The sequence below is a fragment of the Phaenicophaeus curvirostris genome, chromosome Z, assembly GCF_032191515.1.
Source record: "Phaenicophaeus curvirostris isolate KB17595 chromosome Z, BPBGC_Pcur_1.0, whole genome shotgun sequence".
Taxonomy (NCBI): domain Eukaryota; kingdom Metazoa; phylum Chordata; class Aves; order Cuculiformes; family Cuculidae; genus Phaenicophaeus; species Phaenicophaeus curvirostris.
In genome coordinates this window covers 34144855-34164701 of record NC_091431.1, presented here as the reverse complement: position 1 = coordinate 34164701, position 19847 = coordinate 34144855, and the positions used below count along the sequence as shown (strand labels likewise).

Sequence of the window (19847 nt, the reverse complement as noted above, 5' to 3'; positions counted from 1 at the left end):
TGGGTCTGGTCTGCATATTGAGCCTTGTGTTCCCTTTAGAAGGGAGCCTCTATGACAATGACCCATCTTTTCTCCTTAACAGAGGCCGTTTTGATGGATGGCTTATGGTGTCTTAATCTAGGGAATGTTTCTAGGCTTTGAGACCCACCATGCTAATTAAGGTTTGGTTCCACTTGTGGGCCTTCGTATCTGCTGTGCAAGGGAACATGGGAGGCTGAGGTTAAAGCAGAGGAGGCACATCAGCTGCACTGGGCAGGAACCTGCTGCCATTCCCCTCCATCTCCTAAATTTCTCTCTTCAGCTGAATGGAGAGAGGATGGGAAGTCCCTTGTTGCAATAAGGCATGTCTTTAAGGCCTCTGTCCCTGTAATCTGAAACTGTTGATACTGATATATTGATAATTTCTTTTTAAAAAAGGATATTAACTTTATATCACTGAATTGTTATTTTCAAAAGGAAACTTCTTATATTATTTTTTAAAAAAAAATAATTTAAAAATAATTTAAAAAATTTTAAGTGTCTAGTTTAGGTTAAACTGATGTCATGTTCTCCTCATTCCTGTTCCTTGAAGAAGCTCGTAATTAAAAGTAGTACTTGGTCAGGAAAGTTAGATATCATTCAGAATTAGTGTATATACGTACCAAAACTGTTTTTGTTGCTTTAGCAATGTTTTGTAGCACTGCTTTATGCATAAAAAGTAGGTAACTATTGAATGATGTTCTTAACATTATTATAATATTTTGTCTGTCAGTTAGGAATATAAGGCTTTTGTTTGGTATTTCTTTAGCCGTTTGTAGTGACAGGCACTGCATTTGACTTGAATCTCTTGCTAATGTGTATGGCTTTTATAACAGAGGATGTTTTTGATCCTCTGTTTGCAAATCTGATATAGCTTGGATATACTGCTAAGAAAATAACTATGAAGGAACAGAATAACTGACTTTACAAAGCTCTCTTAAGATCACAGCCAGACTGAGAGGTTTTTCAACTCGTGTCAGAAGCAATGATGAGATGTGTGAACTAAAACAGTGTATGCAAGTGCCTCTCGCAAGAGTCCAGTTTTGCTTTGTTAACTGAGTAGTATTTAGTGAGGTATTTGTAGTTAAGTTTTGTAACAGTGCATAATGGACCCATTCATGCTCTAGAATATCATTGTAGTGGGCACTGTGCAGAGAGAATTTAAAATTTCGTGATGCGTATTACAGGAATGCACAAGATATGAGAGCAGTAGAGAAGTAAAAAGAAACAGTGAGAAACAGTTAACCAGGAGGACTCATGGTGGTTTTAGCAGGCAAGAGGCGTAACCTTTATCTTTATTGAAGGCTTCTAGGTGTTCCTTACCACGTATTTTCTACAAGTATCAAGTTTAGCAATTAAATTTATTGGATTTCACATCTGTGAACTTCTTATTAATTCCTTCAGAAATTTAGTCTCTCATTTAAATTGATATGAGCAGCTTAAAACATCTGAAACACCTGAAGACTAAAGTCCACATAAAATCACACATTGTTTCCTATTCAAGAGTTAAGTTTAATTTCACTACTAATTGAAATGGGCAGTCTTTCTGTAACGCAGGTTAGTTTTTTAGCTGTGAAATGAATAGAATTTGTTTGTAGGAAAAGAAGAAACCTGTTATGTAGTCTGTGGACTTTATTCATGCTGGCAAGTTTAGCACTTCTGAATTCGTATATAGTACTGAAAGTACTTTCCAGGCCATGTGGGTGCATATTTTACTTCCCAAACCAAGCCCTCACCTCTGGTGTCCCCATATCCTCACAATCTGACTTAATGCCTTATGTCTTCCAGCTGGAATTTTATTTGCCTGCCTTGTGGCTGTTTTCCATCACTTTTCACAATAGACCTCAGTCCCAAAAATAGAGATAGAAGCTATTTGATTCCCCCCCCCCCCCCTTATAAAACTGGGACAGTAATCCACATCACTCACTTCAGGAACCCTGCCTCAGCCACATAGTAGTATACTGATTTCCAAGTGCAGTGTTTTCAGTGGTTTGCAGCTTTGCCATCTGCCGATATTAAGACTCTTGGAAGAGTTATCTGAAGGCTGTTTAGTGTTTATGTACATGTAGGGACAGGAGTGACTAGAGTTTGGAAATTCTGCTGTGGAATAAGGTTGAAAACCCTCCAAGGTCCTCCTCTCTCTTAGGTGAAGAAAAATTCCATTGAATTCCCTACATTTAACGCATCATTTCAGTAGTAATAAAAGGAAATACACAATTTAGCTTGTTTTATTTCCAGAAATGCCATAATTGTACATTCATGCTAAATATTACTTGTGTGATGTTGGTAACCTTTTCCTATACTAAATAGGATCATGAACATTTGAGAAACAAATCCAGTGTTTTGTTTGTGGCATGAGGTAAAGAACAGACATTTAAGTGCTGAACATTCACCTCCATTTAAGTTTCTAATAATGAGAAGTATTTGGGCAATGAGATTGTGGTAACTTTGAGCAAATCTTGTTTTCCGTTCCGAAGAGTTTGACGTATTATTTAGAATAACTCATGATCCCTTGTTATAACTCTTGTCCAAAGAAAGACACAGAAAAAATGTAAACCAGGTGGAGTACAGGAAGAAGATACCACTTCAACTAATGCCTAAGATGTTAGTTGCTCTTAACTGTAGCTTACTGTTTGTATTTTTGATGAAGAAGTGCCAAAGTAGTAGGAAAGTATTTCTAAATTACAAGTATAAATTCTGAAGTTAGTTTGAAATTAGAGTGGTTACCGTAAAATTTTGTGCCTTGGGATACATTGGTATGTTTTGTGTCATATTTAACTTCTAGGGAAAAACACAGCAGGTTTGAGTGGGAAGTTGGAATTTCTCTTTCTTCGTGACTAAGTGAGGTACAGTGTTTTAGATTAGGAGACAGGGTGTTGAATGGGCATTTAAGGAAGGCTTGTAAATGTAACGTAGGAGGTAAGTAAATGAGTGTATACGTGCCTTGTTTCTAATATTATAGAGAAAAAATGGAGCAAAATGCTTTTAGTTACCTAACTTATGGTGAGAGTAAGGATTGGTTTTTTTATTTATCATTTTGTTTTTCAGTTGACTTTAAGCCTCATGCCAGCATGGACACCGTCCATCATATGTTACTCTTCGGATGTAATGAACCATCTTCTACTAAAAGCTACTGGTGAGAGTTGCAATTTGGTTTTGTTATTGTACATAACTTTTCTGTTAACTGCTCCCACGCATAAACCTTTTCTGGTCTCTCAGTTTTTTGGAAAAGTAGAAAAATTTTGAAGGAAGAATAAATTCATAACATTGCAATCTTTCCACACTTAGAAGTATTTCTTTTTTTTTTTTCAACTAACTCCTCTAAGGTGGGAGAAAAGATCTGTTTTCTGATTATTCATGAATAACTGTCTCCAAGGAGGACACAAGCTGTAGTGGGCAGGATGCTATTGGATACCAAGGTATCTAGCCTTCCTCTATAGTTGGCTGCTTTTCTCTGGACGAAGTAATATTGTATTAGGTATCCAGTGAAGGATAAGCTGAAGAAGCTTCTGTTGAGTGATTTGGTAGTTGACTTGCCCTTCAGATTGTCTAAGCAGTGATGGCAGAGAGAAGCTCTCAGTGCCACTAAAAGAGGTTTGGGGAGCCAAGGTGAAGAGAAGGTGAAAGTGATTGTAAATGAATGTCTGTCTGATAAATTTGCAGGTTTTCTTCAGATTTTCAAGAGACAGCAGATAAGGTACTTTTGCTGACACTGCAAAGCTTATGTGACTTATTCTGATCTGTGGAACAATTTTAATATAGATTTTCAGATGGGAGTTGTGTAATTATAATTTATCTTTATCAGAAAGATAACTAGAGCTGGAATTTAGATTTAGAAGTGTAGTATAACATTTTCCACAATAAATATGAGTTTAACATTTAAATAGTATTTGCATAGCTTGGGGAGATGATTCATATTTTGAATATACAACAAATTTCTATCAGAAGTTTTATCTCTCAAATAACTATGAACCAACAGTTCTAATACTGAAAATGTTGTAATCCTGTCTTATTAGAAAAGCAGTGCTTAAGTTCAGATCAAAGTAAAACTAAGAAAGCACAGAATTTCTATTGATTTATTTTCCCAGCAGGCACCTTTTCTGTGTTCTTTTTATTGTATCTTATATGCTGGAATATACTTTTTTAGTATTTTAATACGAAAAAATATACCAACATAAAACTGTTCCTATTGTGGGCTTTTAAAAACAGTTTAAATCTTGAGTGTTCTATTTACAATTGAATAGATTGTACTTATAGGGTTTTTTGTATTTTTTCCTGTACCTGGAAGGAGTTTTATTAGAGCCCTGAAGTAATGCGTACACGATAGAATTAGATTTTTAGAGATTGATAAGGTGCTTGTGTTGAGATTACGAGATAATGCCTAAATGACATCGAGGGGAAGATGTAAGTGAAATGTTTAGTTCTGGAGCTTTCAGAGATGGATCAAAAGCTGAAAAGTCATAAGGGTCTTCAAAGCTGAATCAATCTCAAATCCTGGATTTGAGACTAGGGTTCAAGTTGTTTGAGCTTCCTGGATATATCGTCACTCTTGCTGGAGAAGAACAGTTGCCCAGCAGATGACTAACCAGTGGCAGTCTGTGCATCCTGTTATTTCTTATTGCTGTACTTAGCAGCAACCTGTCAAATGATGAAACATGTAATTAGTGTTGTATTTAAATCCAATTTTCCATATGCAAGATTTAATTCAATCCTGTTGGGGTGTTTGTATATAGTTTCTGAGGTGTAAGACTTTACATTCACAAAACAAAATCTCTTAGTTCAGTGTCTCATCGTTTCACATGCCTGTCGCAACTGTTTGCAGTATTTCATTTCGCTCTGCTCATGGCTATCTCCAAGGCTAAAAATATGATCGTATCTGATCTGCGTGAAACATTTGCGTTTGTACCTGTTTGACACGCTTATATAAGCTTGTTACAAATGCCTGTTCCATGTGTGTATATAATTAACGTAGTATGTGTTCAATGTCTTTATCAATGACCTGGGTGAAGGCATTGAGTGCACCCTTAGTAAGTTTGTGGATGACACTAAGCTAGGTGGAAGCGTCGATCTGCTGGAGGGTAGGGAGGCTCTGCAAAGGGATCTGAACAGGCTGGACCAATGGGCTGAGTCCAATGGCATGAAATTTAAAAAGGCCAAATGTGGGGTCCTGCACTTGGGGCACAACAACCCTGTGCAGTGCTACAGACTAGGAGAAGTCTGCCTGGAAAGCCGCCTGGAGGAGAAATACCTGGGGGTGTTGGTTGACAGCCAACTGAACATGAGCCAGCAGTGTGCCCAGGTGGCCAAGAAGGCCAATGGCATCTTGGCTTGTATCAGAAATGGCGTGACCAGCAAGTCCAGGGAGGTTATTCTCCCTCTGTACTCGGCACTGGTGAGACCGGCCCTGGAATCCTGTGTTCAGTTCTGGGCCCCTCACCACAAGAAGGATGTTGAGGCTCTGGAACGAGTCCAGAGAAGAGCAACAAAGCTGGTGAAGGGGCTGGAGAACAGGCCTTATGAGGAATGGCTGAGAGAGCTAGGGTTGTTTAGCCTTGAGAAGAGGAGGTTGAGGGGAGACCTCATTGCTGTCTACAACTACCTGAAAGGAGGTTGTGGAGAGGAGGGAGCTGGCCTCTTCTCCCAAGTGACAGGGGACAGGACAAGAGGGAATGGCCTCAAGCTCCGCCAGGGGAGGTTTAGGCTGAACATTAGGAAAAAATTTTTCACAGAAAGGGTCATTGGGCACTGGACCAGGCTGCCTAGGAGGGTGGTTGAGTCAGCTTCCCTGGAGGTGTTTAAGACATGGGTGGACGAGGTGCTAAGGGGCATGGTTTAGTGTTTGATAGGAATGGTTGGACTCGAGATCTGGTGGGTCTCTTCCAACCTCGCGATTCTATGGTGAGATGTCTTTTATTTTTCATATTGTTTTTCGTGTTTGATTTTTTTTTTTGCTCCATGTAGTGTTGTGAGTGATGGCTTCACTTGCTCTTCCATCATTTGCTCTTCCAAAAGAATGATTGTTTGAGAACCAGCATTTAAGGATACCAGTATAAGTCTTGTTTAGCAAGGACCTTTCCCTTGCTGTTCACATGCACAACATTTTTACATAGCCAATTTTTATTCATTTAAGGCATACCATGTTGGCTTTTTTGCTTTATTGTAGTTTCTTCATGAAAATGCTGGGCAACAATAATCAGATAGTTTGTAATCAGTTGTAAAAACATTTAAACTCAAGAGCTGTTTCATAACATCGTAATGTGGGCTAGGTGCACTAAAGGAAAACAGTCGTTGAATGGTTTGGGTTGGAAGGGACCTTAAAGATCATGTAGTTCCAGCCCTCCTTCCAATAAATCAGTTTGCTAAAATCTTCATCCAACCTGGCCTTGAACACCTCCAGGGATGGGCCATCCACAATTTCTCTGGGTGACCTGTTCCCGTGCTTCACCATCCTCACAGAAAAATAATACCTAATATCTAATATAAATCTGCACTCTTTCAGCTTAAAACATTAATGCGTGTCCTACTGCTAAACTCCCATATAGAGTCTCTCCCCACCTTTCCTGCAGGCCCCCCTTGGAGTCTTGGAGGGCTGCTAAAAGGTCTCCCCAGAGCCTTCTCTCCTCTAGGCTAAGCAAGCCCAACTTTCTCAGCGTGTCCTCATAGGGGAGGTGCCACAGCCTTCCAGTCCTGCAGGAGCATTCAGAAGGCAAGGACAAAATCCATTTTGCTGAGGCGTTAAGTTTTAAACAGGCTAGTTTTGGGTGTGGAGGAGAGGGAGAGAGGAAGATAACAGCAGCCAAATAACGCTACTAGGATTAGTTGTTCTGTGGCCATAGGAGCACTGAGCACTGATCTGTGACACTTTCTGGCGTGCTGGCTTTTCTGGTGACTTGATGCTATTTATGCAAATGCCCCGTGCCTCCTGAAAAGCCATCTACTGATGTGGGACCTGCAGTGGCTCTGCAGAGTGACGCATTAACTGGAACTTGTTAGAATCTGGATCTGAACAAATGCTAAAAGGTTGCATGGGTGTTTCTCCCTTCTTGAAATACCTAGCCTTTCCTAAGAAATAGAATAGGCTCCTAGGGCCTATTTGATCAGGTTTTACTCAGTGCCCCTCAAAAAAAAAGTGTAGCTGCTTCTGTTTCTTGATCATAATTGGCCCTAAGAGACATTCAGCAGTATTACAAGAAGTTCTGCTAGAGCTGTTAAACAGTTCCAAAATCAAATTAGTATGCCTGAGCTGATTTGTCAAAAGTTCAGATTCACCATAGATAATGAAGAGTTACATGAATTATTTAAACAATACTGAATTATTCAGAACTTTTGAGTCTGCTGGGAAGACAGGTCTCACACTGCATCAAACCTAATACTGAAATGAGCTCCCATGAATGACATGAGTTGCAGATACAGCTTTTGTTTAGAGCTCAGACAGGGCAGCTTTAAGTAGTTATCTAATCTAAATTAGTGTACAACTACAAACCATAAATCACCACCCAGTAATTCCTCTATTGGTCTAGCTGTTTCTGTTGGCAAGAGAACATTGGTTTGGAAGCTTTCGATATCAATAGTTCAGTAAAGGTTGCAAAAGATATCAAGATCGGTTCAATGAAATACTTGCATTACACTGCTTAGAGGAGAGTAGGAACACTATCAAGATTTGTATTTCTAAGTGTAGTGTCTTACTTTTGCCACTAACCCAGAATGTTTGGCAGCATTCAGCACGATAACTAAAGATTATTATTTTTCCTACTCACCTCGATTTTCTTTTTTTACACGTCTTGGTGAGAATTGAGGAGTAAAGTATGAAAGAGAAGTAGAAGTTCTTTGCTTTCCTAAACAGTGCAAATATCCTAAATAGGTAGCCAAATACTGGTCTTGCTGACAAAGTGAAATATTTTCCTTTCAGTCCAGGTAATCGGTCAAAACCTCAGTACCATTAAAAAACCCAGCTCCTGAGCTTACCCCAGGGCTGAGGGGAATCCATTTGGAAAGTCCAGGAGAGTTTGTAAAAGGCAAAGACACAGCAAGTGGTCGGCGATCTTTATTTCCATTCCCTCCCCCACATGACTCGGCCCCAGGTGTTGACCAGAGTCAAAATTAGTTGTTAGTACAATATCACATAATATGCAGATATAGTCCATTTTTAAGGTATTCTATGCTGCTCATTCTATTTGGAATCTCAGTTTTTTTCCTGAGAAAAATTCATGTAAATAAGCTATGAATTTCAATGGTTGATTAAACTTTTATGTTTGTTTATAAATGTGAAATTTTTACTAGCTTACTCCTTTTAAATCTCTTCCTCTGTTATCTTAACTCTTCTTAACAGAACTTCTCAGAGTTTGTGTTTTTCTGAAAACTTGGAGTTTCAAGATGAGGACTGATGGCTAAATGAGAATGTTGACAATTTTTTGAAGCATAATGAAAAAGCGCTGTATGTATTTAATCTTTCTTCCCAGCAGTCTTCCCCCTCTGTCAACCAGTGTCTCAGGAGGAAAGTTTGGAACAGTCTGTCTAGTTCTTCTACCTAGGTAACACATGTCTAAAAAATATTGTGGTATAAACGAAATCTAGCTGCCCAGAGTGTGGTGGTGAAGCTGCATTTGTGCTGTTCCTCCTGACCAGTCTGTTCAGTGCATTTGCAAAATGTGCAGCTGAATATCTGGTTAGATCCTGGAAGTCTTTAGGTTTTTTTAGATTGTAGCAGTTGAAAGTTATGTAGCTTTCACCTGCAGCTGTATCAGTCATCAGTCATGAAACATTTCACTTATCCTGAAATAAGTTTTGCTTGTCCGTTGGGACCTGTTTGGAGGGGGAGATGACCAAGCTAGTAGTTGTGACGATTTAGAAGTATGTGTCATGAGCAAAATTAGTGAAAAGGAAGAAGTGGCTTGTCTCTTGGTAGTCTGATGATTATGGCAATATTTCCTGTGAGAAGAAAACACAGCAGCTAAATTGCAGTAAGGCTCTCTGGGATCACAGAAGCACGTAATGTCTTGCTGAGGCACTGTACCATTTTGTTTTGGATTGAAATGGCATGGGTGTCGACCTTCATTGCATCTGGATTGGATCGGTTGATGTAGTCTCAGTAGTTTCAAGTTGAGGCTTTCTGTGTATGTTGCACCTGTAGAATGACCTGCACTCTGTGTTCAGTACTGCAATGCTTTGCCAATGAAGAAGGTAGAAATATACTCTGTAAATAACCCTTTTTCCTAATAGAGGATTGAGAGAGAGAAGTGTCTTCTGGGTGGCTGTTTGGAAAGCCCCTTAGCATACCTTTTTTGTTGCATATCATCCTGTAGCCCGCATCTACATATAGCAGTCAACACCCTCTTGGATGTGGTCCAGGTACATTGTGCTGTATGTACAACTGCATCTGACTGGCTCTTTACATGTTTGGTAGAGCCTGTGCCCTGAGTTTACCAGTTCTTGCAGATTCAAGGTATCTAGAATAAGAGTCCTTGGGATTTCTATGCACTTAGCTCTGTCACTCACAAGGAGTTAGGTGCAGAGGGGAAGGACAACTCTAGAGCTTTCAGTTATTGTTAAGTATCTGTGACCTGTTTGTGGTCTGTAACTTAGCAAACACTTCTGGTTTCTTTTTATTTTTCACTTGTTTTGTTTGTTTAGGGTTTTATGTGTGTGTGTTGTGATTTTTCTGCTTGTGAAAAACAAGACATTGTGGAGTGGAATTAAAACTTAAAGCAGTGAGCAGGCACTAAGTAAAGGGAAGAGCATGAGTACCTCCTACCTGTTGGTTCCTGTACAGCTTCCTAACAACTTTTTTTTTTTTAAGTCAATGATTTTAAAATTTTAAATATCAATTTTGACATCAAGTTTTCCTTTATTTTTTTCACCACTGATTACTAGACTTGCAGAGACTATCAAAACTGTTATGTTTTTGACTCTGCCTAACACTATCTTAAGGTAGAGGGAGGAAAAAACCAAAAATGGAAGTTGTAATGATGCCTGGGAAAGCAGCCTACATTAAAAGAATTCTGTTTAATCAACACACATCCAAACCATCTTCACAGATCTTAGAAGTATTGCTTTTGCATGTAGTTCACCTGCCGTTTTCTGATTTCAGAATTAAAGTGTGTGTATATATATCCTTTCATTCTCTTTCCATGTATTTTTAGGGACTGTGATGAAGGGACATGCAAAGACAAGTCAAACATCCTGTATGCGTGGGCAAGAAACGCTCCACCCACCAGGCTACCCAAAGGTATTGTGCCTTTAAAGTGAAGTACTTACATACAGGGGCAAGGGAGAGAAGATGACATGGAAGTAAGCACCTGGCATATCTAGGATCCTTCTATAATATTTTTATTATGTTTAATTGATGGAAACTGTATAAATACCAACCTCATAAATTATTAGTGTATTATACTAGCTAACATACTTGGGAGTTTTTGGTCATCATTTACTATCATTTACTATGAGAGAGCTGGGGTTGTTTAGCCTGGAGAAGAGGAGGCTGAGGGAGACCTCATTGTTCTCTACAACTACCTGAAAGGAGGTTGTGAAGAGGAGGGTGCTGGCCTCTTCTCCCAAGTGGCAGGGGACAGGACAAGAGGGAATGGCCTCAGGCTCCGCCAGGGGAGGTTTAGGCTGAACATTAGGAAAAAATTTTTCACAGAAGGGGTTCTTGGGCACTGGAACAGGCTGCTCAGGGAGGTGGTTGAGTCCCCTTCCCTGGAGGTGTTTAGGGCACGAGTGGACAAGGTTGATAGGAATGGTTGGACTCGATATCCGGTGGGTCTCCTCCAACCTGGTGATTCTGTGATTCTATTACATTATGGGTTTCAATAGGGGAGTAGAAGGCTAAGGGAGAGAACTGTCATAATGTAATGCTATATTCTATATAGCATTAATCTTGCATTTTCTACTCTGTGTTATTTGAAGGGTACTATTTATATATCTTACAGCAGCACAGAAATTGCATTAAAATATTTGTATTGGTGAAAGCACTAGTGAGTTTAATCTGAATTGACTTCTTTCTGTGTCTTAAATATACTTAACAATTTTTATGCCTTTAATTTCTTGATGCTTTGATGTGGTTGAGCAACATGTTTATATACCCATTTTCTTGTATGATAGATGGCTTTGCTGAATTCAATCAACATTCTTTAAGTTACTTGGAGTAGTTCATCTGGAAGACAGGGAGAAGTATTTCTTTCTAATAGCCACTAAGAGTCCTAGAAATACCTGCTATACTTGCTCAGTCAATACCTTGAATTTAAAAAAAGCTCTTCAATCTTTTACTGCCTCTTTTCATAACCAGGAGCAGTGCACAGCTATCATGTAGAGCTTTATTTTTAACAGTATATTTATACACTTATCAGCACAAAAGTTATGTGATTTGGTTATCAGAATGTCAGCTTAAAGAAAACATTGCTTGGAGGATTCTGTGGAAGCCTGTTATTTACTTTGCTGTTAAACCCCAGCTAGTCCTAATGTTCTTGTCTCTAAGCTGCCCATAAATAGAAGGCTTGGCAGGACAGGGGCGTTCATAATGTATTTGTGCACAGAAAGGCTACAGTCTCGTTTATAGGTAGGCTTTGCCATAGGCAGTAGGGTTCACTGATCGAACAGGAAGAAATTCATAGAATCATAGAATCATTAGGTTGGAAAAGACCTTGAAGATCATCACCTCCAACTGTACCTGTCTACTACTAAATCATGTCCCCAAGCACCTCATGTACCCACCCTTAAAACACCTCCAGGGATGGTAACTCAACCACATCCCTGGGCAGCCTGTTCCAGTGCTTGATAACGCTCTCTGTGAAGAAAGTTTTCCTAATGTCTAGTCTAAACTTCCTGACGCAGCTTGAAGCCAGCACCTGCCTGTCTGCAACCTCCTTTTAGGTAGTTGTAGAGAGCAATAAGGTCTCCCTTCAGCCTCCTCTCCTCAAGTCTAAACAACCCCAGTTCCTTCAGCTGCTCCTCATAAGACTTGCTCTCCAGCCCCTTCACTAGCTTCACTGCCATTTTGTGGACACTCTCCAGAGCTTCAACATCCTTCTTGTTGCGAGGTCTTTAGCCCTTCTGATTTTCTCTCTGCAAGATCTCACTTCATCTTTGTAGTCCCCGTGAGCTGTCTGCCCCTTCTTCAAGAGTTTGTATATTTTCCTCTTTTCCTGATTTCTGTCCAGAGCTCTTTACTCAGCCAGGCTGGTTTTCTTCCCTGCCAGCTCATTTTCCATCATACAGGATGGCTTGCTCTTTGCTACCAGAAATTCCTTCTTAAAGAGCATCCAGCCCTTCTGAGCTCCCTTGCCCTTAGGGACTGTCTCCCATCAACTTGATCTAGCCGCCTTCTGAATAAACCAAAGTCTGCCCTCCAGAGGTCTAAGGTGGCTGTTGACCTCCCACCTTGCTTCTCCTACAACTGAGAATTCTATCATCTTGTGATCACTATGCCCCAGGTGTCCTATAACTGTCACATCTCCCGCAAGTCCTTCTCTATTGACAAATAGCAGGTCCAGCAGGGCACCTTCCCTAGTCAGCTTGCTTACCAGTTGTGTCAGGAAGTTGTCTTCCCCACATTAAACTTCCAGCAGACGTGGTAAGTTGAAGTATCCCAGGAGGACAAGGGCTAGCAATCATGAGACTTCTCCCAGTTGCTTATAGAATGACTTGTCAGCCTCTTCATCCTGGCTGAATGGTCTATAGCAGACTCTCACCACCATATCTGCCTTACTAGGTGAACCTGTCTGATTTTCACCCATAGACATTTAACACTATCATCACCGTCAATGAGTTCGAGGCTGTTGAAATTCTATCTTTAACACAGAGGACTACCCCACTGCCTCTCTTTCCTCGCCTATCCCTCCTTAAAAGTCTGTAGCCTTCCATAGCAGCGCTTCAGTTGTCACAGAATTACTAGGTTGGAAAAGACCCCCAGGATCATTGAGTCCAACCATTCCTATCAACCATTAAACTATGCCCCTCAGGACCTCATCCACCCATCTTTTAAATACCTCCAGGGATGGTGCCTCAACTACCTCCCTGGGCAGCTTGTTCCAGTGTCCAGTGACCCTTTCCATGAAAAATTTTTTTCTCATGTCCAGCCTGAACCTACCCTGGCGGAGCTTGAGGCCATTCCCCCTTGTCCTGTCCCCTGTTATGTGAGTCATCCCACCACGATTCCATGAGAGCAATTAAATCATAGTCCTCCTGCCTTACGATAAAGTTTAGTTCTTCTTCTTTGTTGCCCATGGTGCGTGCATTGGTGTAGATGCACTTCAGTTGGGCTGTTAATCCCACTACGGTCCTAAGGGGAACGGTCTTGATTCCTAAGCAACTCCTTTCTGAATTATCTAACCCTTCTGTGCTGCCATTTGAAGTACTATTCCTCTCTTCCTGACAGGAAGAGGTCAGAAACTGGAGTACTTTTCCTGGACTTTTTTTGGTCAAGCCTGGTTATGTCCCTCTCCCCCTTCACATCTAGGTTAAAGCTCTATTAGTGAGCCTTGATGTCTTCTTGGTGAGTACCCTTTTGCCCCTAGGGGTCGGGTGTACCCTGTCCTTTGATAGCAAACCTGGTGATTTGCCAGCCAACCCGTGATCAAAGAACTCAAAGTTTGTCTCTTCCCACCAGGTTTGGAGCCAGTTATTTATTTCCTAACATGTCCTAATCTTTCCCTTGTCATTGCCAGTAGTAGGATGACAGGGGAAAAAACAACTTGTGACTGTGAGCCCTTCACCATACTTCCCAGGGCCCTAGAATCCTTTTTAATTACTCTTAAGTTTTCTGTCAAGATTTTGATATTACCTAATTGGAAGATCAGCAGTGGATAATAATCTGTGGGCCTGACCAGAGTTGGTAGTTTACTCACTACATCTCTGAGGCTCCAGAGAGGCAGCAGACTTCCCTTTGTAGTGAGTCTGGTCTGCAGACTGGTCCTTCTGTTCCCTTTAGGACGGAGTCTGCTATGATGATAACCTGCCTTTCCTTTTTATCAGAGGCCATTTTAATGGAAGGCTTGTTGCATCTTAACCTAGGGAAGATTTCAAGGCTGTGGGGCCCACCATCCTCATTGAGGTTTGGTTCCACTTTGTCACACACCGAGGTAGACAGAGTAGGACCCAGAATTGTATTTAAACATTTAGTTTATTAACTATAATGTTACAATTCTAAGTCAAGAATATAAGATTACGTCTAGGCCAATATTAGCATTCTGTAATGGTTGGAAAAGACTGTACAACCTGTACGGATTTCGGTGCTGGAGTCCTTAAGATGTTTCCTCGAAGCTGCTGTGAGTGAAGTTTCTGCAAATGCTCTGGTGAGGTGTCTGTGGGTTGTGGACGATGTTGGTGCAGGGGCGTCTCAGGCCAGCTGAGAAGGAGCTCCGATTTGTGCTTGGTCCTCTCATTATTTATAGTCCATTCTGGAGTGATAACATCTGAGGTGCCAGTCGGCCCAATCTTCGGTGGTTCCGATGATGGGGGTGACAGTGGATTGTAGTGCAACCTCCACCCATGTGTAGGAATTCCAAGAACTCCCGGGTCGTATATCAGGATGCTTCCGTCACAAAAATTCATACAAATCTTATTAGTACTTTTGATTGGTTTGAGGACCACCTCTGAGCCTTTGTTTTTGTTTCATGCTTACACGTACCTGCTTGGTATGTGAGATGAGGAGGACTGTGACCATGGGCCAGTTTGGTTATCCTGACAGGCAAACCAATGGCAGAGACATAATCACCCATTCCCTCCTACTTATCCCTGCTGCACAGATGGGCTTTGTAATGGCCATTGGCGTGGAGTGGCAACCAGACCTTCACCTAGCTCCTCTCCATCCTGTGCCCTCTTCAGCAGCTTGGGGAATGGGGGGCAGGATATGTCACACTTCCAGAGCTTCATATCTATTGTGCAGGGGAGACATGCCTGTTGCATGAGGCAGGAACCTGCTGCCATTCCATTCTGTCTCCTAAATTTCTCTTTTCAGCTGAATGGAGAGAGGATGGGGAGGCCTTTTTCATACAGCCCACCTGTTGGGTCTGAGACAAGGAGCACAGAGTATTATTCCAATGGTCAATCTCCCTCTTGCACTCTGTGATGGTCCTCAGCCTGCTCACCTCTTCCCTGAGTGCTGTCACCAGTCCAAGGAGTTCCTCCACCTGAGCACAACTCCCACAAATGAATTCCCTACTGGTGTCTGATATTGAAGAAGGAGGGCAACACGTCCTGTGGCCTGCAATCTAGGTGGCAGCATCCACCTACTGAGGCTCTGTCTGGGAGTCTGCATCAGTCACGGCTGGTATGGAGCTTGGAGCAGCCCTAGTTTTCTGCTGAGTGGCCACCATGGTTCTCTACTGCTCCTGGCCAAGCTCACATGCCCTCCCAACTCGCCCTGCCTGCGCAAAGTGCTCACCACACTTCTCTAACATGCCACACACCCGTTTGCCTGCTCTTCTTGGCAATGCTGTGGTTGCTGGTGCTCCCAGGGGGCTGTTTAAATCTCCCGACCACACCCTCTGTGTCAGCTACCATGTAGGAGCCACTCCTGGGAGCGGGGAGCTGCCTGCTTAGCTCCCTCGGGGGTTCCTGGGCTTCCCCTGCTCTGCCAACTGCTCCTTTGCTTCGATCTAGTGCCCAGCAGCAGCACTTACTGTGTCTGCCGCCGATATACGCTGATTGAGCCAAATTGCTTTCTCTGCTTCTTTTGAATATTTTTTCAAATTATTTCAGATTCCTCTGTTTTCTTCTGTGCCTGTGCTTACTTCTGTTAACAAGTAACATAGCTTCATAATTTCCACAAGATTTTACTGCATACAATGTTAGTTTACATCTTAAAATATTTTATTACAGATCTATTTATCCTTTCATTCTCTCTGTGTTCTCAGTAAGTCCATATTAATCAGTTTTTATCATTCATAGATTGTACAAGGAATGAAAGTTCTAGCAAATCCTACAAGGATGGCAAAACTTCACTTTATTTTGTTTTAATATGTAATACATCAATATTTGCATTCTTGATTGAGAAAATTCTCTGCTCAATGCAGGTATCTGTTCATTAATAGCATAGTTATGGTCATTGCTTCTTAGTCTGTTTGGGAACATGTTTTGTGCTGGTGGTTTTCCCAGTTTTCAGGACAGTGTTTTCTTCACTTGTCTCAATGAAGTTTTCTACCCCTTCACTGTAGGCCACTGCTGTGATTTGTATTTTTAGATATGGTTAGCAATGGTGAACCATCTCACATTTTCTGAAAATGGTGCATTTTCCTTCTTTTAGGTGTTGGATTCAGAGTTGGAGGAGAAACAGGTGGAAGATTTTTTGTGCTCCAGGTACACTATGGGGATATCAGTGCATTTAGAGGTATGTATTTTCAAAATCTATTATATATGTTTTATCAGTTACAGCATCAAAAATATTTACATTACTTCTAACAAAGAATTTTACTGGTAGGGCCACCCACGAAGGTAAAGGTCAATAGGGAAATTGTGATAAGGTTTGTATATTAACTTGACTTCTTAATAAGCTTGCTTTATCTCTATAAACATTTGAAACTTGAATAGATTTTTTTTTCTTCAAAAAATATAGAGCAAATACCTTAAAGTAATGAAAATACAGATTAATAATTTTAAATGTAAAGAGAAACTTGTTTTTCCCTGTTTAATTCAGTCTTTTCTTTAAGAAAGAAGAAACAAATACGTGCAAACACCGTTAACCTGTCCACCTTACATGAGTAGATAGTGAGAAAGATGACATGCACTGGCCAGTCAATCACAGTATATGTGTTTGGAAAAAGTTGTAACTAGTGGAGACAGGATCTTTTCATTAAAAAAACCCAAACGAACAAACAAAAAAAACAAAGGATGAAACACTCATTTGAGACATTGCTAATAAGCTTGTTGTTTTCAGTGAGTGTTTCACAGAATTACAGAATGGTTGTGGTGGGAAGGGACTTATGGAAATCATCTAGTCTACCCACCAGGCCACCTAGAGCCGGTTGCCCAGGACCATGTCTAGGTGGCTTTTGGGCATCTCCAAAGACAGAGACTCTGCAAACATTCTCGGCAGCCCCTGCCGTTCCTTGGTCACCTTCAGAGTGAAAGCGTTTCCTTATATTCAGAGGGAACCTCCTCTGTTTCCGTTTGTATCCATTTCCTTTCGTCTTGTCACTGAGCAGTGCTGAGAAGAGGCTGACACCATCTTCTTTGCTCCTTCCCCTCGGGTACTTGGGTACATAGATAAGATCTCTCGTAGTCCTTTTCTCCAGGCTGAACGCTCCAAATTCTTTCAGCCTTTCCTCAGAGGAGAGAAGCTTCAGTCTCTTCATGATCTTTGTGGCCCTTTAGACTTCTTCTGCAGTACATCCATGCCTCTCATACTAGGAAGCCCAACACTTCACACAGCATGCTTATTGTGCCTTCACGAGTGCTGAGCAGAGTGGAAGAGTCACCTCCCTTGACCTGCTGACAATACCTTAGCTATTGCAGCTGAGGATACCATTAGCTTTCCTTGCAGCAAGGCCACATTACTGACTCGTGTTCAATTTGGTGTCCACAAGAACCCTGAAAGATTTTTCTGCTGAGCTGCTTTCCAGCTGAGTTGGTTTCCAGCATGTGCTGGTGACTGGAGTTGTTCCTCTCCAGGTGCGGGGTTTTGCATTTCTTGTTGGACTTCAGGTTGTTGTCAGCTCACTTCTCCAACCTGTTGACATCCCTCTGGATGGCAGCAAATTTTGCCAGCAGTATACTGCCCCATCGTCCAGCTGCTTAATGGAAATGTTAAGCAGGACTGGACCCAGTATTGTTCCCTGGGATACACTGCTGGTTAGTGTCCTCTGACTAGACTTTGCAACCCTATTCATCACTCTCTAGGCCTGACCATTCAGCCAGTTTTCAGTCCACCTCACTGCCTATAATTTATGTGCTTGGTTTAACAAAATTTGGATTTCTTAATTCACATTGAGATATTGGTGATGTGAGATTTTTTCGGTACAAGCTTTTTTTTTTATTTATATTTTGTGTTGTTCTTTGTTTTTTAAGCCTGAAATGCCTTGTTCTAACACCTTTGAGATGCAGGAATTCTTATTTTTACTCTGACTCATGTCTTCTGTGCAGTTTTAGGATTAGGGCCTCTCTCTGGCCTTCAAGAGCCAAAAAAAACCTGTGGGTCATAATTCCCTTGGAACTTGGGATTGAGAGCATGAAGATCCACGTGGCCTAAGTGATAGTCAAAATGTTGGACTTGAAAGGGGAGTTAAGCTAAATAATAGCAAAGCATTGAGGAAGGAATATGCATTACACCAATAGTTTGAGCCCATGGCCTCTGAAATCCTTCTCTAATGCCATGGTAAATGAACCACAGGTTATACTTGTATTTAAGCAGAGAAATTGCCCTGTACCTGGCAGCTTCCCAGTGCCATGCAGTATGTGTTCTGTACACCTCTGGCAGAGTTTGTGAAATACTTACCTAGATACCTATCTCTTACCTAGAGAAGAGGAGGCTGAGGGGTGACCTCATTGCTCTCTACAACTACCTGAAAGGAGGTTGTAGAGAGGAGGGTGCTGGCCTCTTCTTCCAAGCGACAGGGGACAGGACAAGAGGGAATGGCCTCAAGCTCCGCCAGGGGAGGTTTAGGCTAGACGTTAGGAAAAAATTCTTTACAGAAAGGGTCATTGGGCACTGGCACAGGCTGCCCAGGGAGGTGGTTGATTCACCTTCCCTGGAGGTGTTTAAGGCACGGGTGGATGAGGTGCTGAGGGATTTGGTTTAGTGTTTGATGGGAACGGTTGGACTCGATGATCTGGTGGGTCTCTTCCAACCTGGTTATTCTGTGATTCTGTGATAATTAAAATATAAGCTGAAAAACAACAAAAAAAATATTCTACAAAAAAATTGAGAGTATATTCAAAGAGCCATCTTAGAAAAATAGGAGTTGCTTTATTTGACCTCACTGTCTATATTTGCAAAAGCAATTTTATTTTGGAGTTATGATTCATAGTGGGTACAGTTATGTGACAAGTAAAAAGTTGTCAGACATTAGTCTGTCTTTTTAATGTGTTCGTTAGTGTTTTGGATTCAGATTCAAAAGTGAATCTAGTCATCATAAGATATATAAGAGCACCCAGTCAGCTTTCAGCTTGGGACATATGGATATGCAATTCAGTTATCATACTTTTCAGAATTTATTCTTCCCTATAAATGCCTTTAGATCTTATTTTTAAATATATGAGTTTTTTCTAATACGTAGAATTTCTTTTTTCCTGTCCTCTCTATAACGAAGATTAATGTTGTGTATTAACACAGTGTATTAATATCTTAGTCTTTTCCAGCACATTTAAGAATACAGACCCTATCCTCCAGGATCAAAATAATGAAGTTTATTAGTAATATCTCTTTTAACTTTTTCTGTATGAAAGGTAATCATATTCTGTCATTTTCAGTGTAATGGTTGCATTGTTTGAAGCAATTAATTTTTTTTCGTTGTACTTGGAGCAAACTTTTGGTGAAGTCTTTAATCCTTTTTCGACTTAATCCTCTTTCTCGTTCCCTTTCTCGTTCCCTGTCTTTTCTTGCATAAGGCACGCATAATGTTTGCATTCTCAGTTCCTTCTCCTAACCCCTGCTTCTTCACTGGGAGTAGATTGATTTCATCCCCTACCAGAATTATATTACCCACATTACCCTACACCCACATCACAGATATACCAGCTTTTTTGATGTGGGTGTGGGGTTCTCAGTGTTGGGTTTAATTTTGTTGGTTTTGGTTGGGGAAAGTAATTACTTTTGGCTGTGAAGCTGCTAAGATGTCTTAAAAACCTTTTTTTCATAAGCATGTGAGTTGTAAACTATTACTTAGGTTGTAGCCTAC

The 19847-nt window shown here is 41.0% G+C and overlaps 1 protein-coding gene across 7 annotated transcripts in view; it reads left to right on the top strand.

Annotated features, from left to right (window-relative positions):
- The window catches only part of PAM (peptidylglycine alpha-amidating monooxygenase), a 115928-nt gene that overhangs the window by 46141 nt on the left and 49940 nt on the right, over window positions 1-19847 (top strand). For all 7 annotated transcript variants that reach the window (XM_069880419.1, XM_069880418.1, XM_069880416.1 and 4 more), the window contains exons 5-7: window positions 3067-3154; window positions 10158-10243; window positions 16259-16342. In XM_069880419.1, the coding sequence (XP_069736520.1) occupies window positions 3067-3154; window positions 10158-10243; window positions 16259-16342 (258 nt within the window). The remainder of the gene's footprint in view (window positions 1-3066; window positions 3155-10157; window positions 10244-16258; window positions 16343-19847) is intronic.